General features: G+C 39.0%; 2 protein-coding genes and 1 non-coding gene across 7 annotated transcripts; all 3 read left to right on the forward strand.

Moving 5' to 3' along the window:
* The first annotated feature begins 707 nt into the window (after positions 1–707).
* LOC109094247 (G patch domain-containing protein 1-like) lies at positions 708–7,516 on the forward strand. 4 transcript variants are annotated; one of them, XM_042760362.1, is made up of 19 exons: positions 708–865; positions 1,016–1,150; positions 1,238–1,323; positions 1,419–1,582; positions 1,686–1,807; positions 1,887–1,942; positions 2,334–2,576; positions 2,687–2,837; positions 3,008–3,087; positions 3,286–3,490; positions 4,202–4,585; positions 4,685–4,863; positions 5,021–5,148; positions 5,716–6,034; positions 6,189–6,468; positions 6,575–6,709; positions 7,010–7,104; positions 7,204–7,340; positions 7,467–7,516. In XM_042760362.1, the coding sequence occupies exons 1-19, from the start codon at positions 796–798 to the stop codon at positions 7,492–7,494; spliced, it is 2,997 nt and encodes a 998-aa protein (XP_042616296.1). In that variant the 5' UTR covers positions 708–795; the 3' UTR covers positions 7,495–7,516. The 4 variants fall into 4 exon arrangements, with proteins under 4 accessions (XP_042616296.1, XP_042616297.1, XP_042616298.1 ...); XM_042760363.1 differs by having other exon boundaries at positions 7,207–7,340; XM_042760364.1 differs by having other exon boundaries at positions 1,686–1,798.
* A 1,168-nt stretch (positions 7,517–8,684) lies between these two features.
* Positions 8,685–8,758, forward strand: trnat-agu. The gene has a single exon. It is a non-coding gene; the product is annotated as a tRNA-Thr (tRNA).
* Positions 8,759–9,048: 290 nt separating this feature from the next.
* LOC109094246 (low-density lipoprotein receptor-related protein 3-like) lies at positions 9,049–22,609 on the forward strand. Of its 2 annotated transcripts, none has more exons than XM_042760367.1 (8): positions 9,049–9,730; positions 12,224–12,362; positions 15,461–15,666; positions 17,015–17,409; positions 17,491–17,712; positions 19,205–19,677; positions 20,575–20,707; positions 21,106–22,609. In XM_042760367.1, exons 1-8 carry the CDS (start codon positions 9,646–9,648, stop codon positions 21,940–21,942), a joined length of 2,490 nt encoding a protein of 829 aa, XP_042616301.1. In that variant the 5' UTR covers positions 9,049–9,645; the 3' UTR covers positions 21,943–22,609. The 2 variants fall into 2 exon arrangements, with proteins under 2 accessions (XP_042616301.1, XP_042616300.1); XM_042760366.1 differs by having other exon boundaries at positions 9,051–9,730; positions 21,091–22,609.
* The last annotated feature ends 2,432 nt before the right edge of the window (positions 22,610–25,041 follow it).

Raw genomic sequence — 25,041 nt, forward strand, 5'->3', positions numbered from 1 at the left:
TACACAGACTGTTTAATGCTGCTCAGAGGTGGTATAATGCATTTACACAAATTACAGTTGTATACTTTGGTATTGGGGGGTTAAGGTGGGTCTGAGCAGGCATAACTTTGTCTGGCTTTTATGCAGCATTTGAGCAGGCATCTTGCGGTGATTCGAAGTCTGAGCCATTTTAGCGAATCGGTACTTACGAACGTCGTCACGTCTTATTAGAGGTATATTACATATTTTAAAACGTTCTGAAAAATCAACATTTAATGCACATATTGCTGTTACTATAATAAGTTATTCAAAAATAAGTTTTACCGCAATTAAAAAAAAATTCCAGGCAGGAGTCAAACATCTTTTTTTTATTTACAATATCAGTCAAACTATCACTCCAAATGCTCTTGCTATCGGGTTCGTGTCAGTGATTTGAACAGAGATCGGATCGATTCGGATTGACTCCTGAAACAGTCGTTCAAACCGGTGAACCGGTTCCTCGCAGGCAGGGTTGCCAAGTCTGCGGTTTTCCCGCGGAATTAGGCTACTTTAACACTGTTGTTGAGGGATGTTTTTCATGTCCGCGGGTTGAAGCGACTCCAATAATGAGATATTTAATCCCCGGAATGCGACTTTTACCAGGGGAACCCCACCAAAGATGTGTATTTTACCCCTCGAAACGTGTTTTTTTACCGGGGGATCGCCCCTGAAAAGCGAGTGGAATGTGCGACCTGGCAACCTTGCTCGCAGGAGGAGCTCACGCACGGATGAGGACTCCTCTCTTGCACGCACGCGGCCACCGTACTTGTTGTAAACATGGCGTCCGACGAAGAAAGCGATGAGGATTTCGTGAGTTATGGAACTCCTTTAGAGCCTCTGGAAGAAGGTACGATATATGTGAACTGAAGCTCTCATTTCCGTGAATCTGCAGATTTTGTTGATGCATTGGAGCTGTGAATGTTTTAATGAAAACTTCTGGCGTAGAAAGCACACGTTACTCTACTCAGCTCCCCGGTGTTCTTATGTGTGTATTTAGATGAACCCATCAGAAAGCCTGTTCCTGTGCACGAGCAGACGGTTAAAGATGAGAAGGGTCGTTACAAGAGATTTCACGGTGCTTTCACTGGCGGCTTCTCCGCTGGTTACTTCAACACAGTCGGCTCTCAAGAAGGTCAGTGACAGCCCTGCTCAGTGCACCGATGCTTTTAATTCCGTTAACCGGGTCTTGTCGCAGTTTAACTCATCTACTGTGTTCTTGGCTGGACTCCATCGACGTTTGTATCATCTCGACAGCAAAAGGCAGACAGACAGAATGCTAGACCAGAGGACTTTATGGATGAGGAGGTTTGTGTTCTCCGCCTCAGTAATACTGTGTCTTGATAGCTGTAGAGTTCTTGTCATCTAAGTTTTTGTCTAATAAAGAATATGTTTACTTAAAGGATTTCAGTGAGCATGGTATTGCCCCGCGAGAGATTGTCACCACTGAGGATTTTGCATCTGAGAGGAAAGATCAGTTAAAGGACAAGGCACGAGCGGTCAGCTCTCTGGCTGCTCTGATACCTGGAGACACTGGACTGCTGGAGGAGCTTATTGCCCCTGCGAGGTACTCCTCACTCTCTAACTAATATGATCCAACTAAAGAGTAGTTGTAACTTGTAAACTAAAGTTTTTTTTTTTTTTTACACTACATTGCATTGTGATGCCAGGTCATCCATTGGTGTGGAGCTGCTGAGAAAAATGGGCTGGAAGGATGGCCAGGGAGTCGGACCAAGACTGAAGAGAAAGCAGCGCAAGCAAAACGATGGTTATGAGAGAAGATGTAACAAATGTGCTGTTTTTATGTTTTAGGTCTGAAAAGCTTTGAAAATGTTAACATTTCAAAAAGCTTAGCTTTTCTCATCTTTCAGATGCGGTTCAAGTTTATGGCTGTGCGTTCCCTCCCAATGCATCAGAGGAGTCAGAGGTGGGTATTGTTTAGTTTGTGGGATTTTCAGCAGATTCATTTGAAGTTTATTATGGCTGTGTCCAAAATCGTAGACTTTCATGACTACATGAAATTTGCCATGTTGTCGTCATTGTCATGTGACTTACCAGGGTCAGCTGGCATAGTAAAGTGTCCATTGGATGCGCAGTTCAGAAAGTAGTAGATCATCTGGGTACTTTTCATCTACGGTGTTATGAATACACTACTCTTTTCACATACTGTTTTTTCACCTACTGTATATTAGGGAAGTATAGATATTCGGATATAGCCTCTTGTGATTACTATGTGAAGAATGAACTTATTTACTGATGAACTCAATATAGTCAGACTGAAAAAATTATATACCTGATATTTTTTATTTTTTTTTGAGGATGATGATGAATTCGCTCCAGAGAATGTGACCTTTGCCCCCAAAGATGTGGTCCCAGTGGACTTCACCCCTAAAGTCGACTCCCATGGTCTGGGTTACCGAGGGCTGAATCCTCTTCAGGCCTTGGGTGGCGGATCAGAATCAGGACACATAAACCTCTTCACACTTCAATCTGACAGAACAACCAGCTTATTTGGAGACAGAAATTCAAGACGGCAACGCAGGGGTGGGATTGGAGGACAGGTAAGGCCAAAGTGCCATACAAAGTACAATCAGTAATGGCCTAAAAAAATTAAATTTGAACACTTCTATTAGAAGATACATGCTGACACAGTCTATACATGTGTGTGTAGGCTTTTGGTGTTGGTGCAATGGAGGAGGAAGATACTGATATTTATCATAAAGACTCCATGTCCAACTATGATACTGTTCTGGGAGGAGAAGAACCAGGGGATGGACTCTACGGGTGGACCGCTCCCCAGCAGTACACCAGGAAGAAGAATGGTTGGTGACAGGAAGAACTTTGCCGTGTTCTCATAAACTCATGATACTCCCCATCATTTAGGTTGAGTCAGGACATCAGAACTGGATGCTATTTGAGTGTCTTTTGTAATGTGAGCCTTGCCAGGAAAAATGGTTTCTCTATGACAAATCTTTTTGTATTTTTTATCCAGACTCAAAAAGAGATGTGACATATTTGGGCAGGATTCTGGATGGATTTACATTGGCCTCCGAAGTCACAGAGATTAAAACGGTAATATACTAATATAACCGCCCCACAGCCCGATTGTTACACTCGGTCTCGAGCCTCTCCAACCAAATCTCAGGCTTCCTCTGAGACACTGATGACTTTGAAAGCTTGGTCCGGTCCCACTGCAGATCCACTTCCTTCATTTCCTTTATGAACTCTTTTGCTGTGATTAAAAGTAGGCTCATTGGCTTTGTTTTCTAGGTCTATCCTCCCCCTGATTTGCCCCGTGATTATCGGCCTGTACATTACTTCCGTCCTGTGGTTGATTCATCCACTGTCAGCCCCATCGTTGCCCAGGCACTGCTGACTTCACGCGGACACCTATCACAAGAAGCACCACAGCAGGGCCGTCACAGCTTAGGCTCTTCTCAGAGACGTGACATGCTGGGAGAAACGCCTCTACAGGGTAATCATATCCCTTTGGAAGTGCTGAGGTTGTTTAAGAGTGATTTGAATGATAGATATGTGATTGTAGTTGAATTCAGATTAAGGCTGTGATGAGTCATTACACGATTATCGAGAGTGAAAGAGTTCATGATAATGCTATTATTGTGATATTTATAGAAATTACGTTATCAGTCATATTGATATTTTTCTGTGTTTTCTCTTTTTTTGGCTAATGTATCACTCAGAAAGAGAGTAGGGAGGCAGAGAGATTGTTTTTACAGAATCCAAAAAGCTCCCTGACTGACAAGATCACTTTTTGAATGTGAGTGGAGTGTCTCGCTTTTGTCTGTTATCTCCTCCATCACATTTTGTGCAGCAGTAGTAGTTAAACACTGTGTCATCGTCTTTTTTTCTGTTTTATGACTGGTAGAAACCAGCGTTAAGGTGCAATAACTCCACCTGTTGTGTTGAAGTGTCAACCAGATAGTTACTGGCTTTGGATTAATTATGATATTATTCTTAAGTTTAGTATTAGCATGCTATCAAGATTTCATTTTTCAAATATTAAGATTATTGTCAATACTGGTGCATTGCAACAGAGCCACACAACCCCTTCTGTAACCTAAAATATGTGGTACATAGGCTTACCATTTGTTTTGAATGGGAGTGAATATGTATGAATACATTTTCTAACCCAAACTTCATTTTAAAATGTGTTTATGTTTTGTAGGCCCAAGCTCTGTGTTTGAGCTGCTTGACAATAAGGACAGAGAGCGGCTGAATGAGATCCGCAGAGCAGCCGAGGAGCAGAATAAGTCAGTGGAAAACCTTTCCTCAGCTGTAGATCGAGCTGCTGTGGTGGCTTCGGCTAAAGCTGCCGCTCTGCGGGCCCTGTCCAGCCGTTTCCAGTCAGTCGCCCCACAACCTGATTCCCACACTCAGTCTCGAACCTCTCCAACCAGAACTCAGGCTTCCTCTGAGACCCAGATGGCTTTGAAAGCTTGGTCCGGTCCCACTGCAGATGCAAGCAAAACCTTTAAACCTTTTGCAAAAAATTCTCAGAAGCAGGCTCGCTATGATCTGTACATCAACAAACTCAAACAGGGCGATAAAGGTGAATTGGATCAGTTATGTTTGGTGCGATTTATCCTAGACTTTTCTCATTTATGCTTAGCTAAATACCTGATTTCCACTCTGTGATGGTTCTTTGTAGATGCCCTGGAGTCGAGTCTGGATTCTTCCATGACGGAGTGGGAGAGAGGAAGAGAAAGGGATGAATTTGTGCGTGCTGCAGTACTCTATAAGCCCAGCAACTCTTCTCTCTCCTCACGTTTCACACGCAGCAAACATGAGGATGATACAGACAGTGTAGAGGTCACACGGGATCAAGAGGTAAGGAGTTACCTTCAGTTCAAGCAGTTAACGTTTCACATTTATATTTAATAACAAGTTCAAAAAAATTTTTGGTTAAAATGTTACTATAAAGGTGCTTATGGTTAAGGTCCACTGTTTGTTATAATTGTACTTTAATATTCACTCTCTTTTTTAGAATGATGTGGATGACAAGCAGGCTGCAGTGAAGATGAAGATGTTTGGAAAGCTGACCAGAGAAAGATTCGAGTGGCACCCTGATAAACTTTTGTGTAAAAGGTTCAATGTTCCAGACCCTTATCCGGGGTAAGACACAGACTTTCAGTTTTGGTGGATCAAATCATATGCTGTATCTGAAGATATTCCTGTACTGTTGGAGTATATTAAAGACAAAAGGTCTTCAATACAAAACAACATGGGTGAATTGCACTAATTGAAAGAAATATACAAATACAGTTATGATGATTTGCAGCCTGAAAGAAAATGCAAATACTGTTAATGCAAGGTGTGTGGTTTTAAGTGTCTTTTTTTGTACTTTCCACCATCTTTAAATTAAAAATGTGATTAAAATGATTACATTACATTAAATCTTTTTCATTTTTCTTTTCATTCTTATATTGGCCTCATGATTGTAGTAAAAATAAAATAAAAATAGAATTATCATTTGTATTGTTTTTTTGACATGGGTGATGCAGTCACTAAAGATTAAAATAAAATGGAATTTTTATTTTTTTTTGCTCATGTTTTGTGGACACTTGTCAATTTAAAAAGTGTAATTGGATTTTAAATTTTTATAATTTGAATAATTAATTTAAAACTGGCAGAAAATGTTTTTTCTTCACTTGTTCCATTTATCTTGTCTGGCTTTTGCAGGTCCAGTACTGTGGGAATGCCTAAAGTAAAGAGAGATAAGTACTCAGTCTTTAACTTCCTGTCGATAACGGATAGCAGCCAGGTCAGCAGGGAGGCCCCGAGTGCTCCCAAACCTCCCGGTTCCAGCTCAACCCTTCCCCAGACTCCAGAAGTCTCCAATAAGAAATCCAGGTGGGACATACCAGGGCAGGTATCTGAACCTAAAGACCCACTCAGTGCATTCCTCAGCGAGACTCGCAGTGAGCTTTTAGTGGCCAAGCAAATCGAAGCTGGAGCCAAGAACCAGACCGACTCTTCACATGCTACTGCCACTCCAGAGGTACCAGTGGATACTTGACTATATTTATTAACTCCTAATTATTAAAAAGCCTCCCTAAAGAATACAATTAGAATGTTTCTCCTTTATGGAAATTAATTTAAAGCTAAAGTATTTTACAGCTAAACTTCAATGTAACAATCGTGCTTTTATGCAGGTAAATGTGGCACAGTCTGATGGCAAGCAGACTGAGCAAAAAACTGAAGAGGAGGAGAAGGAAGAGGATGAAGAAGAGGTGAGGCCTCCTATGGATCTCTTTAAAGCAATCTTTGCCAGCTCTTCAGATGAGAAGAGCTCATCTTCATCTGAAGAGGATAGCGAAGAAGAGGAAGAGGTGGCCCCTCCAACATCTGAACCAATCCAGAGCAGTGCAGAGACACTGAACCCCCCCGTCTCAGCTCAGATCACTCCTGCTCCTGACATCAGCAGATTGACAGGTATAATCTAAAGATGAGCGGTTCCACAAAAGTTCCTCTTTCATTGATTCAGATGTCAGTGTCGAATTGTCATAATCATTTATTGACTCTTTTCTCTTCCCCTCAGATTTAAAGCATCTTACGGTCCAGAGCAAGCCATCTGCTGAAACTACAGCATTAAATACTCAGACCTCCCAGAGTGCTCCTGATAAATCACAAGGCCTGGATGAAGAGGAGTTTGGCCCCAGACTGCCACCTCCTGGTCAGTCACTGTAACCACCGCAGTCACCATCCTGCTCAGTGTATCACGTGAACAACTATTTAAGTAATAATAGTACCTTGCACTGGAGTAAATAAATGTCTAAAGCATGAATGTCACTAGTGATCCTAAAATGATGGAATTGATTTCAGCTAAATCACAGAAGACATTGTTTCTTTACTATCTGATAGTTTTGAATATACAGGCGCAATAATATTAGAATTATTTTTTTTCATCCGGGACTTTTCACCAGCCTGTCTTTTATATTAAAATGAAGTTTTACATTGTGTGTCTCTTCATCAGGCTTTATCCCATCTGCATGCTCACCGCAGCTGAAGAAACAAAAGAAGAAAGAGAAAGAGAAACACAAAGCCAAGAAACACAAAAAAGAGAAAAAGGTGGGGTTTCTTTTGGAGTAGATTAACCCAGTCTGAACACCAGACGTCTTTGCAAAACTAGAAATTACGATTCAATTAACTTTTCTCTTTTTTTTTCAGAAGAAAAAGAACAAAAAACATAAGCATAAAGGGAAACAGAAGAAGAGAGTTGAGGAGTCTAATAGCAGCTCAGACGACGCTGACTCCAACAGTGAAGATGAAAATAGAGTTGTGTCTACTAGTGAACTGCTCCAGAGGTCAGAGCTCATATTTTAATCATATAGCATTTTAAAATGCATCTTGTAAATGGAAAGGTTCTCTTGGTATACATATTTGTAATTTAAAATCTTGAAAAGATGATTATTTCTCTTTCTCTGGCTTAGGTTAAAAAACATCAGGAGCAAGAGATAGAACATATCCGAAGAAATAAGAGTGATTTTGTCTTACAGAAACTTCAAGATGAATACTAAGTGTGTGTGTGTGTGTGTGTGTGTGTGTGTGTGTGTGTGTGTGTGTGTGTGTGTGTGTGTGTGTGTGTGTGTGTGAGCATGCACGTGTGTTGGTGCATTTATTTTGGTGCACCTAATGACAAATGTGTTATGAATGTAGATATTTTTTTTTTATAATAAATTAATAAAAACAAAAAGATTAGTGATTATTATAATAAAATGGGAAGCAGCTACATTAACTTTAATATAATACAACAATCTGACAAGGTTCTGTAGGTATACATGTTACTATAAAAACATGAAAGCAATTATGCCACAACGAACAAAATGTGAAATAATTGTGTACTCCGCTTCATTAATTGAAAAGTTGCTGACAGTTTCCATAAGTGGAGCAGATAAAATATTTTAGATACTTTGACTGATCTAGGAGGAAGGCTCTGAATACCCACATGAATTTTAAAACCCTGTGGACCTGAACTGTAGTTAGTCTGAGTATTGTTTAACTAACAAGGTGTTTATTTATAAGTTTATAGCGCCCCACCCGACCTGCCCTCCATTTCTTTTTAAAATTGTCCATTAACATCTGCTATAAACCTTATTAACACCATCTGTTAGCTACTGTTAGCTCAGTACAAAATGAAAAGAAACATATTTGTACTTTGGACTTTTCTTGGGTTTTCTTCTTCGGGATTATAAATTCACATGATGAGATATATAAAATAATTTGAAGATCTGTTCATTTTTCAAGATCTGGTCATGATCTGCTTTGTATATGTTCTGTCAGGACGAATACTGTGAAAGTGACAAGGATAGGTCAGACACAGACAGGTCAGATCTTGTGTCTTATAGCTGACAAAAAAAAATTCTATTGTCAATTAATCACCATCATATTTGTACAGTGTTCTCTCTGAGCAACCATCTGCACCAAATCGTAGCGCTCGTTTTGATGTTCAAAATGTGGAATAAAAAAAGCCAAACCCTATACAACCTAAACAAATGACTAAAATGGTGTCAAGGCTACGTTGTTTCATCGCGTTGTTCAATCCAATAACAGATTCTCGTACTTTCTGTTCTTTTCATACTTCATAAGTGTACTGTACCTTGTATCTAGTGAAGTGTATATATACGTAGACTAATGACCAATCACACGGCGGCGCCGTGGCTTAGTTGGTTAAAGCGCCTGTCTAGTAAACAGGAGATCCTGGGTTCGAATCCCAGCGGTGCCTTTTGCACCATGCAGGCGCTATCATACTTTTAGGTACATAAAACTAAACGAAATAACGATATATGCGTTAAAACATTGGATTTAAAATGGACTAATACGACTGGAAATGCACCGCAAAGAAAGAACAGTCGAATGTACGCAGTAGAATCTGACCAAAAACTTTCTGAGTTCTGAAAACAGTCTGTGCAGAAATATTTCAAATGACTCTAATTGTATTGCTAAGCATGTAAATTATAAAATGGTTCACACACGCCATGATTTCCAGCGATGCATCCCTCCGTCCACAAGAGTGCAGGCTTTCACTGCAACAGTCCCCCAAACCATGAAAACAAAAATTGTCTGTTTACATGATTACATCAAAACATCGTACACGAGTGCACCCAGTCTTTTGTGTTAAGATGTTACATTTAAGTTAAACATTTTGGCGTTTACATCAGCATCATGTTGTCTTTGTGGTTTGAATAATGACCTCAGCGTTATTTTGCATGAGATGCGCTCCAGTAGTCTTCGATGGACAGAAGTCCACTGAGCTGCATTGTCGCTGTTACTTCACCATACCTCGGAGATCATCACATAACTGGCACACCGTGGAACTATGTGGACGATATTACTGCTCAAGTGATAAATGTGTAATAAAGTCACAGGTTTAGTGCTCGCCCCAAGAGCAGCCATTCATTCACTGACGAAGAATCAGTGTGTGTCCTGTGTTGTTCGCACTGAACCTCCTCTGAAGGTCTCTCAGTCTTTCCCTCCAGACAGCGCACCGAGCCTCTCGGAAAGAGAGAGACGTCGCTTAGATGCTCGTGCAAGACGTTAAATCGACACGAGTTGCGTTGCAAAATCGGTCAGAATTCTGAGGAAATGACCTGAGCTGTGAACAACCAGAAGATGATGGTGATGATGGAGAATATCGGTGCGATTCGGCTGTACCTCATGAAATGCATTTGTCTACGCTGGGCTTGGGTTTGTGTGGGTAAGTAGACTTCTAGGATTGTGATATTATCACATATATAATTTTCATATATTTTAAAGAATATATATATGTATAGGGGGTTGCGGCGATTTCTACCGAGGGGTACCCCCTTGCCCCCTGCCCCTCCTGAGGTCTGTGCACGTCACCGGTGAGGTGCACGGCTAATAAAGCAGAAGTCAAGCTCTCACTTTTTATTGCATTGTACATTCTTTTTTCAGCCGACATGTCGGAATAATATTAAATATTGTTTCATTCAGACCTTAGGCAGGTGATTGTAGGCTGAAGTATGCGAACGGCAGCGATGACAAAGAAAGGTTACGCGGCGCGCGCAGGTTTTGCAGCATTCATACAGTGAGGGAGAGTCGAGGACCGATCCGCGTTCGGCTTGTGACCACGACAGTTATAAACACGGAGGTATCAGTCTGATCTCCTCCAAGACCGACTGACTTTGTCATTTCTTTCTTCTACGGACAAATGTGTATTGTTGCGCAGCAAATGAAGCTGTTCACGTGCATTTCTACACACCTTGTCGTAATTAAAATGTAAACATTACGTATACCACTCACCAACTAAGCTAAAAAGGTTCGCTGCATGGTTTCCCAGGCTGGTCTATTAGTTGGTTTTAGAAGGGTTTGGGACACTTTTCAGTAGGTCAGAATGGTATCGCACCTAAACCTACTGAGCACCAGCATCTTCCAGGCTTGGAGACCAGCTTAAACCAGTCCAGCAAAACACAACTGGCACTATATTATGATCTGATAATCTGTTATATCAATCCTCGTGCACAGTGACTTTTTCGAGCTCCTCAACATCCCATGCATCCGTTTTAGCATACAATCTATGTTCATAACTAGACAGCATCGAAACTACAACTAAAGCAATGCTTTCACAGTCTGCCAAGCATTGGGCATCTTATCTCACCCATAATTCTTGCATAGCACTAGGCTGTTTGAGTAACACATGATCTGTTGAGGTCAGCTTAAACACTCAACAAACAACCACAGAAAGAACAGAGTTAGACAGAGACGCCTGCTTTTACTCAAGCAGATGCTCTCAAATCAGAGACAGAAGCATAGAAAGAGAACCGATGGCTGTGTTATTCTGGAGATGGTATCCAGTGAAGGGATGGGGGCATGTTGATAGTACCAGTGACACCTAGAGCTCTTCATCTCTCACTCAAAGACGATGGGAACTTCTTCTGTCTTTCTTTATCACTCTCTCACACGCATAGCCTTTCTCTAGAACTAAACTCCCCACTAAATGTGAGTGTGTAACTAATATTGACACAGCGTTTCCCTTTAGAGGTGGTTCCATCGGGTAAATGAAGACCATGAGGGTGTAAACTTCAATATGTTGTCTACCCTGATTCAGATTATAATGTGTGCTGTATGTATCTAGGAAAGTCAGTGGAGGTGATGATGGCCTTGATCATAAAATGATCTGTGTTCATATGCTGGGATTCCCCTGATCTCTGTCCTGTTCCCTCACACAGAGAACAGGGTATCATTAGCTCCTATAGCATCATATTTTATGTCGAGTCAAAGCAGCCGCTGGGCGTGTGAGAGTCGTGTGTTTGTCCTGAAGGGTAATAATTGTGTTGGGGATGGAGCTGAGGAGAGAGATGTGCTGCCGTCTATATTCAGGGATCTCGCGTCATGCAAAACATAGAAGTATCAGGGAAAATTGTGATTTCTCGTTCTGAAAAAGTCATGGAAATATTAAAGAGAATATTTTTGTTGTTGTTTAGCTCTGAATATATATATATATATATATATATATATATATATATATATATATATATATATATATATTTGATATATATATTTGATATTATTATATAAAACCTTGTAATCACTAATTATTCGAAAGTCAGGGAGTATTATTATCAATAATTATACATTATGTTTTGATATTAATGTATATTATATAAAATAAAAATAAATAAAAAAAACACACAAATGACTGGAAAAGTCATATATTATTGTTATTATTATTATTATTATTTAAAAATCCAGAAGTAACAAAATGCATGTCTAGGAAATGCATGTCTAATGGACAGTTCTTTACTGTCCTTGTTTCTCTTTCAAGAGACTTTAGCATAGATGAAAGGGAAAAAATGATGAAACAGTGAATAGTGTATACACTCACTTGGACTTTCTCTTTCTTCCTGGACTATTTCTGTTGCTTCCCAGGCTATTTCTTCCTTGTCTTATTGTATTTCTGCTGAAATTCATAACCATTAGCACACACTCTCACACACCTCCCACTAAATTGAGTATTATGTGTCAGTGCAATTCCACAGGCTCTCTCTGATCCCTCTCCAGTGAGTGGATCAAATTCTTGCCATCATATATACCTGGCCTGCACTCAGGAATCCATGAAGCCTGGAGTAATGTGTTGATGTCATCTCAATCACAGAGTGACAGCTGTGGTCACTCGTGAGTCACTCTGCCACACACAAACAATGCACATGTCTTCTGTGTGTGTCCTCAGCTGCCTGTGGTGGTAAAGTGGAGTTACACACCGAGAGGAGAGGAGTGATCTACAGCCCGTCATGGCCCCTCAACTATCCGCCCGGAGTGAACTGCAGCTGGAATATACAGGGAAGCCGCGGAGATGTGATCACAATCAGGTAGATACACACAAGCGGTCTTGGTATTTGTATTTCTCCTCTGTGCATGTGCAAAATGCTGCTTTTCATAAACAACAATTAGTCACAGCAACCTTCACACTGTTAGAGACCCCAGCAGCTTTTACAAGTGAATTGTGTGAATTTATGGTATTTCCAAATTCAAAACCAATGTAAGGGTTTTTCCAAACTATTTAATTTTTTTTTTCTTTTTTCATTTCAGTGTTTATGAGCCTGTCTGCGCAGTCTTCCATATGAAAGCACTTAGACTGCTGTATGACTAGAGCTGACTGCAGGGATTTTATAATGTGCTATTTCTTGCTTCTTCTCCTGCTACTGTTTTGTGTGTGTGTGTGTGTGTGTGTTTGTGAGCTTCGTCACCGCTTTAATGATATTATCTAAAAGCATGACATCATCTCCTCAGAGATTTGTTCTTTACAGAAGAAACCTTAAAGTGGAAAAGGATAATAGTTCTGATAAAGAGAATTTTAATTTCTTTTAATCCATGCTGGCTAATTACTCACTGTCTGAAAGCTGGAGTAGAAACTTTATGCAACACTTGATCAATCACATTTTCTCAAATTGCTTACTAATGGTTTTTGATGTTTTTAAAGTAACATTAATACATCTATAATAATTTATTAGGATTTCAATTTCAAATAATAGCTGATTTTTAATTTACAATTATGGAAACTATTAGTTATTATTGTTAAACAGTGCATAAAAACCCTTGTGTATGATCACTGAATATAAGACAGCACTGGCCTGATAGCTGAGGTGACAGTTCTGCCAACTGGCCCAAAACTTTCTGGCCCTGGCCTCAGGCCATCAGATCATCCTTACTGTTGTGACCTGTCTAAAATATTCAGAAGCTTTGCATAATGTGTATGTGCATGTCCATTTGATTGACAGCAAAAGGAGATTTAAATGTCTGTATTTTAATGACTATCTATACTGTGATTTACTCATGCATTTTAATAATTTAATAATGAAGTAAAAAATAATTTTACCATATAAATTCAAATAGATTCTGCAGTGACTGGGTCACACAGTATTGATGGGTGAAAGTCATATCTCTGCATTCGATGAATGAACTCTCACCATCTATTTTTATAAAGTGATTATTCTTGCTTAATGGGTGAAATATCTGTGATATCATATTTCAGCTCACAAACATAAAATTAATAGGTGAAATCTCAGGAGCCCCTGAGCACTCAAATGGTCATGACACATCTCATTACTAAATAATTGCAAAACAAACTCTGTTTAGACTCTGTTTAAGCAGCGATATTTGGGAAGTATATAGGAAAAAGAGAGATAAAAAACAGAGAAATAGATGTGTAATACTGTCAAGTTATTGGCTGCAAATATCCCATTCTTCTGTAATGGGACTGGATGCTGATTTTATCTCTCACTCTCGATTGTGTGTGTGTGTGTGTGTGTGTGTGTGTGTGTGTGTGTGTGTGTGTGTGTGTGTGTGTGTGTGTGTGTGTGTGTGTGTGTGTGTGTGTGAGAGCCTGTACTCTGATAGCAATCTGTAATATGTGTAATGTGATAACAGTTCCACTGCAAATATTCTCTCTCTGTAGCTTATGGTCTCCCACTCCTTTTATATCACTAGAATGTTGTTATAGGGTCATTCCTATTATATAGAAAAATGAATATGATTATGTAATTTAAGGAGGTATCACAAAAGCAACTACAATGGGTATCACAGGAAATGCTATGATATCGATTAAAACTATTTCCAAAGGAAAACGATTAAGAAGCACCTGTAATATTTCTTAACACACTGATATTTTTATTTTCGTGACATGGCAAAAATGGCTCAAATCCTCCATTTAACCAAAGCAAAACCAAAGCGAAAAATTCGCTGCTTTGTTGTGATAATATAAAACTGCTAATTTTTAAATATAATATAAATACAAATCATATGAAAATTTATATAAAAATTTGATCTTTAAAATGGTTTAATTTCTTATAATAAAACACTTATGATGGAGAGATGAAACTGTGCTGCAAAGAAAAAAAATAGAAAAATAATTTTCACTCTCTTCTTTTGTTAAATTCTTTTAATAATTTCCAATTTATTGCTTACCTTTTACATAAACAGAGCTGCATATTGTCACAGCAGAAGGGCTTGGCATGGTTGCAAATGTAACCTTGAAAAGAAAATGAAAAAGACACATAAAAGGGTCACACAAGGAGAAGAGAAGAAAGCAGAGCTCTGCTATATTTGGATAAAAGTTGTGTTGTATTTTTTAGAATGTTAATTTGACATTTTGTTTTATGGATGTAACGATTCACTGTGAGCCAGTGAATACATCACGATACATTTGGGGTGGGAGTTTATATGAACTGACTGTCTTTAGAAAAGTTTAGATGATATTTTCTTTTCATCTCGTCTCTGTATAATTCATGTTAAAGCATTGTTCATAAGCGCTGCGCTGCTTTGTTTACAGCGGTAACCAAGGAAACGCTGTATCGCTGATGTTCCATAAGCGCCACCTGCTTCGTGCAGATGTTTTCTGAAGTATAGTTTCACAAAACTAAAGTCAAAGCATTCTGTTTTTGTTTTAAAATGTAAAATTATGCAATCTAATTTAGATTGTATTCAGCATCTTTGTTTAGATTGTGATTCAAATGCAGTGGTGGCCTCTAATTTTGAATGTAAAGAGCACAGGCAAAGCCTTTGTTTATTTGAAGAGTTTTTTTTTTTTTTTTTGTCTTATTTATTTGATTAGATTTGGGGTTTGTTTTAACATTTCAGTTTAGTTTTGTTATTTGACATATTTCTGTTTCACAAAGAAATGTGCAGTATTTTGTCCAAGCAATAATAAAAGGATACCTTTTCATTTATAATTTGTCTTAAATCTAATTTTCTTTTAAAAGAATTGTGAGAAAATAGAATCATGAAATCAGTGTCGTGAATCAAATCAAATCTATTTTCTTTTAATATCAATCTTTTTATCAATTTATTGTGCTTTTGAGATTTCGTTTGATGATATTGTTCTTGAATTTTTTTGTAGTATACACTATTATAGAGTGGAAGTGCTGAGATTCCAGCGCATGCATTAAGCACCATGTGTCGCTGTGTCCAGTTTTCACAGCTTTGATGTGGAGGACACGGGGGACTGCAGGGGCGACTGGCTGCTGCTCGGCCCCACATGGACAGCTGAGGATCGGTTCTGTGGATCTGTTCTTCCTCCTCCCTTCATCTCCTCCAGAGGACAGGTCTGGGTCTACTTCCACTCTCAGGCTAACAGCTCTGGACAGGCACAAGGCTTCAGACTATCTTACATACGAGGTGAGTGAACTTACAGTGTGCGTTTGTTCCATTAGAGCCCATTCTGCTCTGTTGTGTTTTACAGTAAAAGTGGATAATACTTGTGCTCTATATTCCAAATCTTCTAATATGGTAACTGTGTGACATTTCCTATCATTTTCCCTACTGCCAATACAAATTTAATTTATGTTTGTAAGCGTTCAAACCTGGTGCCTCACAATGTGTCAGATGTCATTGGTTATTGTGACTCGTTAAGTAATTGTCATGCAACAAGTTTTAAATGCAGACTACGTTCAGTAGTTTGGGGTCACTAAGATTTTGAAAATGTTTTTAAAAGTGCTTACAAAGGTTGCAATTATTTGATCAAAAAACAGTAAAAACTGTAATATTGTGAAATATCATTAAATATTACACGGGAATATCACTATGTGACGGCAAAGCTGAATTTTCAGCAGTCATTACTCCAGTCTTCAGTGTCACATGATCCTTCGGAAATCATTCTATTATACTGATTTATCTGCTCAAGAAACATTTATATTCAGTGCTGAAAACAGTTGTGCTTCTTAATACTTTTATTTTCTTTACTATTTTAATATATCCTTGCCGAATAAATTTTTTTATTTTTTTTCCTACTCCTACTTAGCCCACTTTTGAACAGTATTGTACAATCTTTCATTCCAGTGAGTCAGTTAATTTTTGGGTGAACAAGACTCCAAACAAGCTTAAATATTATGCTTTTGTGTTCTAGGGTTTAATATCCATTGATTGGGTATATTTTTTTTAACATACTTTATGGATTTCCTTTTGAGTTGCAGTGTTTCATCAGATTTAGTTGTGTTCCTACATTAGAGAGCCGCTAAATTACAAAGACTGTTGTCGTGGCATATAGATTTACTGTAAGCACAGATTGACCAGGCAATTGCAGGCTTAACAGATCAATAGTGTATGGCCATAGAGCCGTGATGAAATGCTAATGTTTTGCAGCACTTGTTACATAATGTGCATATTTGGATTGCACTAGTGTTGGTGTGTATTAGACAGATCTCCACTGATGAGTATTTAGTTAGATCTAACATATAGCTAATGAAGATGAAGGAGATAATTGGCTGTCATTACTTAACTCCATGGGGGTATGTGTAAATGTCACTGAGTGTGTGTGTGTGCGTGAGGAGGAGTGAAATGCTGTGTTTGTGCGATTTCCTCAGAGGTGCAGTTCAATCAATAATACTGGACGGCTGTGTTTGTTAAGCTGTCACCAGGCAAACACAATCTGCAGAGTGGGTAGATTTGATTGGCTTATTTCAGCAAACTGTCAGTGTTTACGTGTGCAAAAGACTATCTTTGTCTCTGTCTGTTTTTTACTCATTAGGTCGACTGGGTCAGAGTAGTTGTGAGAACGATGAATATTTGTGTGGAAATGGTAAGTGCGTTCCACGTTCCTGGCGCTGTAACGGATTGGACGAGTGTGGAGACAGTACAGATGAAAGGAGCTGTGCTGCCCAACCAACACCCGGCCGGGTCAGTCTGTGTCCGCCTGGTACCTTGCAGTGCTCTGATATCCAGTCTACCCGCTGTCTGCCGGTGTCTCTGCGCTGTAATGGAGCCCGGGACTGTCCTGACGGATCCGACGAGGCCCACTGTCCCGACACATCTTGTGGAAAACACTTAGTCAACTTCTACGGGACGTTTGCCTCACCTGATTTTTTCCGTCCAAACAGGAGCGCTGGGACAGATCTTCACTGCACATGGTTCCTAGACACACAAGTATGATAAGAACCTCATTTATTCTCACTTTAGGTTGCATTAAGTCACCTACAGCGTTCTGCTTGACTGTTCTTGCTTCAGGACCCAAAGCCACTGGTGCTGCAGGTGGACCTACAGCTGGGTGTGGGAGACTCTGTCCGTGTTTACGATGGATTGGGAGAGCGTGCGGAACATCTTCTGCAGAGTCTCTCTCACCATAATAACCATAGACGAGCCCTGCTGGAGTCGTCCCAGGGACAGATGAGCATCTTCTACCACGCCAAACCACACAGCCCTGGACACGGATTCAACGCCACCTACCAGGTCTCACATTCTTGGTGATGCTAATGAGAGTTTGTACATTTCCCGGTGATAAATTATGCTCTCCTTTTTGCATTGGCATTGTGTGTTTTGGCTGAATACTTTGCATCAGTACAGTGTAAAACTGTCTTTTAGCATATTGTTAAAAGCTTTTTTTTTTTTTTTCATAGTGTGTCTTTATGTCTTAAGTTTGGTTTAAAAAACTGTGACAGTAGAGAAAGTTATGTAAAAAAAAATATTTCAAATAAATTCTGTTCTTGTGAACTTTATGTAAATTAAAGAATTCTGTAAAAAAAAATCACGATTTCCACAAAAAACATTATGCAGGATGGCGGTTTTTAAATTCAGAAATTCAGCTTTTCCATCACAGGAATAAATTTAATATATATATATATATATATATATATATATATATATATATATATATATATATATATATATATATATATATATATATATATATATAATAGGGGAGAGGGGGTTAGGGTATAGAATAATCACTTTGGATCTAAAATAAACTGCTTTCAAAATATGGCTTTCCAAAAAAAAAAAACGCTGGGTTAGGCTTCAGCTCCCCGCAACCCTAATAAGGACAAAGGTTTGGATAATAGAATGGATAGAAGGATGACTTTTTAAGTTATTTCAAAATTGCAAACCAAAGCAACCCAAAAAATTAAAATAAATAAATAAAAACTGACTGCACTTGACCTTAAAGAACTGGGCTAATAGTACTCAACATCACACTTATAAATGTTGCAGGGAATTACAATATCATAAAACTTCAATGGCCAATTTAACATTTTCAGAAAATCAAAAATGTTTAGTCTAAAATTAATGAAATATAATGTAGAATTACAGTACAATTATACTTTAGGGTGTGAAGAAGGGGTGAGCCACTGGTCCTACTTACCCCAGGAGTTTTAACTTAAATTAAATTTCTATCATCCAGCATCATGCTAACATCATGCTAACGTTAAAGCCTCATATTATAACTTTCTAAACCACAAACACGTGTGATATGTTTAATTTTTTTAATATAATTTTTTTATATATAAATGTTCTTACCAATTATTCCATCCAGTAAAATTACTAACTCTTTTTATATTTGTGGTCACATTGTAACAGTTGTCACATTTTGATAAAATAAATGCATCCCTGTGTAAGAGACTTCTTTCAAAAACATTACCCTGAACTTTCCAACAGTAGTGTGTATTAAAAATCAGTTCAAATAGTGAATAATGTTCTTGACTTGTTGATTCACTGTGGAATGAATCAACAAAACAAGAAGACAACAAGTCAAGGTATTTTAGGAGGTTTACATCATTCATTCTTGCAGAGCTGAAGCATAACTGACAAAAACTACTCTGCAAGTAACCTGCAGTTTTCTTTTTCAAACATAAATGGTGATAGAGTGATCAAAGTAGGATTAGAGTGATCAATAAGATGAATACACTGTGATGCTAATAATGTTTAACCTCCGTCCATCTCTCTGCAGGTTAAGGGGTACTGCTTTCCAGGTGAGCATCCGTGTGGCACAGACGAGGGCTGTTACTCGGAGCTGCAGCGCTGTGATGGCTACTGGCACTGCCCCGGGGGGCGAGATGAGGAGGACTGCCCGCTGTGTCAGCCGGGAGAGTATCCCTGCGAGGGTGGCAGCGGAGCGTGTTACTCATCTTCTGAGAGGTGTAACAACCAGAAGAAGTGCCCCGATGGCTCAGATGAGAAAAACTGCTTTGACTGCCAGCCTGGAAACTTCCACTGTGGAACCAACCTGTGCATCTTTGAGACGTGGCGCTGCGATGGGCAGGAGGACTGTCTCGACGGCAGTGATGAAAGAGACTGTCTTGCATCCGTGCCCAGGAAGGTGATCACAGCGGCTCTGATTGGCAGCTTGGTCTGTGGGTTGCTGCTGGTCATTGCACTGGGTTGTGCCTTTAAACTCTACTCGCTCAGGACAAGAGAGTACAGGTGATGTCACTTCCATCTTCCTCCAGTTTGCATTTAAACTCAAAGCAAAGTGATTTAGGAAATATATAGTGATTCTCGAATTTTTCCTGATTTTTTTAGTATATACAGAAGTATATAGTTTTTCATTATTTAAGATGTCTTAATCATTATTACTTTAGTTTTATTTTAATCAAACAAGAAAGATATATTCATTTGAAAATCAAAATTGTCTTAACCCATTGGCAAAAAAAAAAATCCTCACTAGGTTTTGTTGTTTTTGCTTAAAACAAGTAAAAAATTTGTTTAAATATTTTTAATGATTGTGAAAGAAGTATCTTATGCTTACATTATATGAATTTTTTTAGTATAAATAAAAGTTTGAAAATAAATAATAGTATTGTTAAATATTATTACAATTTAACATAACTGCTTTCTTTTTTGATGTATTTTTTTTATTATTATTTCAAAAGAGATTTTAATATATCTTTTATCTTGTTTAGACAAAACAAATAAATAAAAAAATGTTAAGAAATTGAAAGATGCTATTTATTTATTTTTATTTTTATTTTTTTTGTATCGTGTCAGTCTTTATCTTTTCTTTTTTTTTTATTTGTAACTTTCCTTATTTTCTGCTAAATGGATTTTATCCCAATGAGATACAGAAAGAAAACATGAGAATGTGGATGCATTCCATTTAGCCTTGTAAAGACAAAGCAGCACCCAAAATACCCTTGATTCATCAAATTCAAAGTACTGCTGGTTAAGTAACAGCTCTTGGAGATTCTCAAGAGATGTCCTGCCTGAATGTGTTCAGCAGCTTCCCTTTTTAGAAAGCCATTGTTGTTTCTTACATTTTTAACCGGCGTCAGTCAGCATCTTTATAAAACAGCGTTTTTTTATGTTCCCCTTTCTTACTAGAGCTTTTGAAACCCAGATGACCCGACTAGAGGCGGAGTTTGTTCAGAGGGAGGCTCCACCCTCCTATGGTCAGCTGATAGCTCAAGGTCTCATTCCTCCAGTGGATGACTTCCCAGTGTACAACCCAACACAGGTATGTGAATATGACATTGAATTTGAACTGAGGTAGCAAATAGGATTGCGATTCAAATGTGAAATTAAGGAAGTACGAATAAAATGGAAACATTAGCGAAAATTTAGCTAAATTTTGTGGCCAAAAACAGGTGTGTTTTCCATAGTCAATAGTGTAGCAATGCACAGAGCACTTCTCACACAGAAGTCACTTTAAAACCAGTCACCTATCTACTGACTAATGCAGTGAATTTACGTGAACAGCTTGAACACAAGCAAAATCTGTGTGGGGAACTTTTTCACATTCATGAGAAAATTTCCAATTCCTCTTAACATGGCAGGATTTTGTTTGTGAAATTATGTAGGCAATGTGACTGGACCTGCTTTTTTCTGTGACTCTCTCAGGCTTCTGTTCTGCAGAATCTCCGTTCAGCTATGCGGAGGCAGATTCGTCGTCACTCTTCTCGTCGTTCCTCGTCACGGCGGCGCCTTGGTCGTCTGTGGAATCGCCTGTTCCATCTTGGCTCTCGGTTCCGGGGTCAGATACCTCTCCTCACGCCTCCAGGCCACACGCACACAAACACACACCCCGATCTGAGCCTCCACAGCTACAACACAACGGATGATGGCACTGAGGTGTCACGTGAGAGTGCGGGACAGACTCCGCCATCCTGTTCGACAGTGGCGCTGGGACTGGCTCTGCAGGCTCACACTGAGGCCCTCTGCCTTCCTGACAGACAGTCTCTGTCCTCTCCGCTCTCTCTGCCCTCCCCTACCTCACCCCGCTCCACCTCTGACACTCTGGAAGACGAAGATGATGAAGATGACAGAGGTTCAGAGTGGATGAGAATGAAATCCAAACAGGGCATTTCCCCGAAACATAAAGATGATGACAGTCCTCCTGGACCCCCTGATAGCCCCAAACGCAGCACAAGCCGGTCGAGATCCTCCAGACGGCTGGTGCAGGAGCTGGCTGCAGAGCTCAGAGGAGTCTCTCTCCTGCGCTACACCTCTGTGGCCATCTCACCGCTTTCCTCCCCCGAGTCACCGTCGTCCTCCAGCGGTCGGTCTGAGGAACAGAGAAGCTTTCCTACATTCAGAAAACCACATAAGGAGGCACACACAAACTCGCTCCCAGATGCTCACGGACACGGCAGGAAATCTTCAGAAACAGAAGAGGTTCCTGGTGACTGTGTCAGGCTTTGCAGACTCACAACTAGCGAGGAAGAGGATGATGAGATTCTGTTAGTGCACTGAGAAGCCTTTATCACCCTCCCTGTTCTGATTTTGTGCCAACACAGTGAGCCTTACGAGGTTCAACCTACGGCCTTCCATCCAGAGTCATGAAGTACAGTATGTTTACATGTGCAGTTATGATTGAGTTTTTTGCATTGCCAAGCTACAGTCTTTATACATGACACAGTGAAATATTTGAAGGATTAAATACATGTTGAGGAACACCTCTGTAACAACGGCAGGGACAGTCGTAGTCTGATTAACATGTATACATGCTAGATGAAATCAAGCTCCGTATGAGTCTGTCAGTGTGACTTTGCAAGAACGAGACTGGAACTATTTCCGTCAGACAAAAGGGTTTACATGACATTTTAAAGAGAAAAAATATTGCTTTAGACTGAAATTGATCTTTTAAAGTGTACGTAAATATACATTACCGTTCAAAAGTTTGGGTTTAAAAATAGTTTTTTTTCTTCTTTTCCAATTTTTTTTTTTTTTTTCAGCAACGATGCATTACATTGATGAAAACTGACAGCAATGAATTCTATATTGTAACAAAACTGTCTATTTCAAATAAATACTTTTTCTGAACTTTATTTTTATCAAATAATCAAATGGGGGGAAAAATGACATTTTCCATAAAAATATTAATCAGAACAACTGTTTTCAACCTTGATAATAATAAGAAATGTTTCTTGAGCACCAAATCAGTATATTAGTTTGATTTCTGAAGCATCATGTGACTCTGAAGACTGGAGTAATGACTGCTAAAAGTTCAGCCTTGCATCAGGGAATAAATTACATTGTAAAGTAATATATGAAATATGAAATAGGCAGCACTGGTGAGCCTAAGAGGCTTCTTTCAGAAATGTTTAAAAATCTTACTAACCCCCAAACCTTTGAACGGTAGTGTACTTACAAAGTTTTGAGCCTTGTAGTTGCAGAATGTTTGGCTTTTATACCCTGTCATAGTAGAACATAGAGGATTCAACCTCAGCTCAGACACTGCAGTGTGTGTGTGTGTGTGTGTGTGTGTGTGTGTGTGTGTTTTTGTGACATATCAGGACACAACTTTGTATAATGACATGGGTATGACACAGGTATTACAAGGAGAGGGTGACTTATGAGGACATAACCCATGTCCCCATTTTTCAAAACGCTTATAAACCTATGGAATATCCCCACAATTCACAAAAACAAAAGTGTGTGTGTGTGTGTGTGTGTGTGTGTGTGTGTGTGTGTGTGTGTGTGTGTGTGTGTGTGTGTGTGTGTGTGTTTGGTTGTCATGCTTGATTAGATAATCTCACAGTTCAGCTCCTGCATTCAATATGATTGTTCACTTGCTAGAAATCACCTAAAACCTCATGAATGTGGCTATAACACTACAACAATATTTGATTATCAAGGACTGCGCATTAATACTTTCCCACATGGAATATGATTATTACACAGAACTTAATTAGCCTGAATGTCTGCTTTTTATCAGTAACAGTCATGACCTTCAGAAGCTCTGAAAAGACCTCAGAGATCTCCTCTCACCTCCCCAACGCCTTATAAGAGATTCACTGTGTCGCCTGCTGAGGGAAATATTCCTGCACTCATTTCATTTTTATCAGAACCAGCCAGAATGTTTGAATGTTGGCTGTGTTCTACATTAACGGATTTTAACCTCTTATATTGTACATACACTACCGTTCAAAAGGTTGAGGTTGGTTGAAGTTTTTGAAAGAAATCTTTTATGCTCACCAAGGCTGAATTTATTTTATTCAAAAGTACAGTAAAACAGTAATATTGTGAAATATTATTACAATTTAAAATAACTGTTTTCTATTTTACTAAATTTTCAAATGTAATTTATTTCTGTGATGTCAAAGCTGATTTTTCAGCAGCCGTTACTCCAGTCTTCAGTGTCACATGATCTTTCAGAAATCATTCAATTTCCTGCTCAAGAATAATTTCTTTTTGTCAGTTGTGCTGCTTGATATTTTGTGGAAACCGTGAGTTAATGCATTCTTGCTAAATAAAATAATTGATTTCTTTAAAACATGTGCTGACCCCAAACCTTTGAACAGTGGTGTACAATTTTATACCCCTGGACTACTGGAGCTGTTTGCTGATTTAATGATGATCTGTAGCAGCTTTTTTGTATTTAAGGTTTGTTTTGTTAGTCTGGTTACCAGACTGTAATATCATGGCAGGTCCACCATTGAACTGAATTAATGTCTTTTTCCCCATGTAAAAGACTGAGTCTTTCTTGAAGGGAAGCAGAACTCAGGGATTGTATAATGTTTGATGAGAGAGAAGCGGTAACCTGGATGTCCTTGTTAACAGTTGTAATTTATAGATGTACTGAGAAGTACTGCTGCCTCAGCTGAGTTCTGAAGCCATCAGGACATCACAGAGTCGTGGGAAAATGACTCAATAATCACATTTGTGTTTGAGCCCACACATGTTCATGTCTTTGTTTTTCATATCAGCCAGTTTTATCAGCATTTATGCCTTTGGTACTTGAGAGACATGTTTGCCAGTAAAATTATGTTGCTCCCATATCCGTGAATGTATGTATGTTCTGTTATTAAATGTAGTGCCACATACTCGGTGCAAGTCATACTTGCTGCTTTAGCACACTTGGTCCTGGTCCAAGCTTAGAAATAAGAACTAATCAAACTAAAAAGCTGTTCCCATCTCTGAAGGGCCGGTCTGTTCCTTCATCACATTCTGTCTGCTGCTGTTATTTCACATATCTCACATTCGTCATGCTCAGACTGCAGGATCTCTTGTCTGATCTCATAGGTTCCATTTCAGAGATGGAAAGATTTAATAGAATTGCGGATGTTTTAATACAGTGTGAAGCCTTTAGATTCAGTTGCGTTAGAGAGGTCATGCACTTTGTCTTGTCATTTGTTGGGCTCAGTTGAAATGACTGAAGATTAAGCACTGCCAAATGACTTTACTTGCTGCATACATGACTACTTGTTTGAGATTTTTTAATAGTGTCCTTTATGTTCTGTGGAATTCAAGTAAAATCCAATAGAAGACAAAAGATAACAATCAATGAAGTCTTTTAGGGTTATTCGTCCAGCAGCTTGAAACCCTAGACCAGTGGTTCTTAACCTTTTT

The sequence above is a fragment of the Cyprinus carpio genome, chromosome A7 (assembly GCF_018340385.1).
Source record: "Cyprinus carpio isolate SPL01 chromosome A7, ASM1834038v1, whole genome shotgun sequence".
Classification (NCBI taxonomy): Eukaryota; Metazoa; Chordata; class Actinopteri; order Cypriniformes; family Cyprinidae; genus Cyprinus; species Cyprinus carpio.

Coding starts and splice junctions, on each gene's coding strand:
- LOC109094247 (XM_042760362.1), top strand. CDS start 796: ATGGCGTCCGACGAAGAAAGCGATGAGGATTTCGTGAGTTATGGAACT. Junction 2,577..2,686: donor GGGGTGGGATTGGAGGACAG/GTAAGGCCAAAG, acceptor ATGTGTGTGTAG/GCTTTTGGTGTTGGTGCAAT. Junction 4,586..4,684: donor ACTCAAACAGGGCGATAAAG/GTGAATTGGATC, acceptor GGTTCTTTGTAG/ATGCCCTGGAGTCGAGTCTG.
- LOC109094246 (XM_042760366.1), top strand. CDS start 9,646: ATGATGGTGATGATGGAGAATATCGGTGCGATTCGGCTGTACCTCATG. Junction 17,410..17,490: donor CATGGTTCCTAGACACACAA/GTATGATAAGAA, acceptor TTCTTGCTTCAG/GACCCAAAGCCACTGGTGCT. Junction 17,713..19,204: donor GATTCAACGCCACCTACCAG/GTCTCACATTCT, acceptor ATCTCTCTGCAG/GTTAAGGGGTACTGCTTTCC.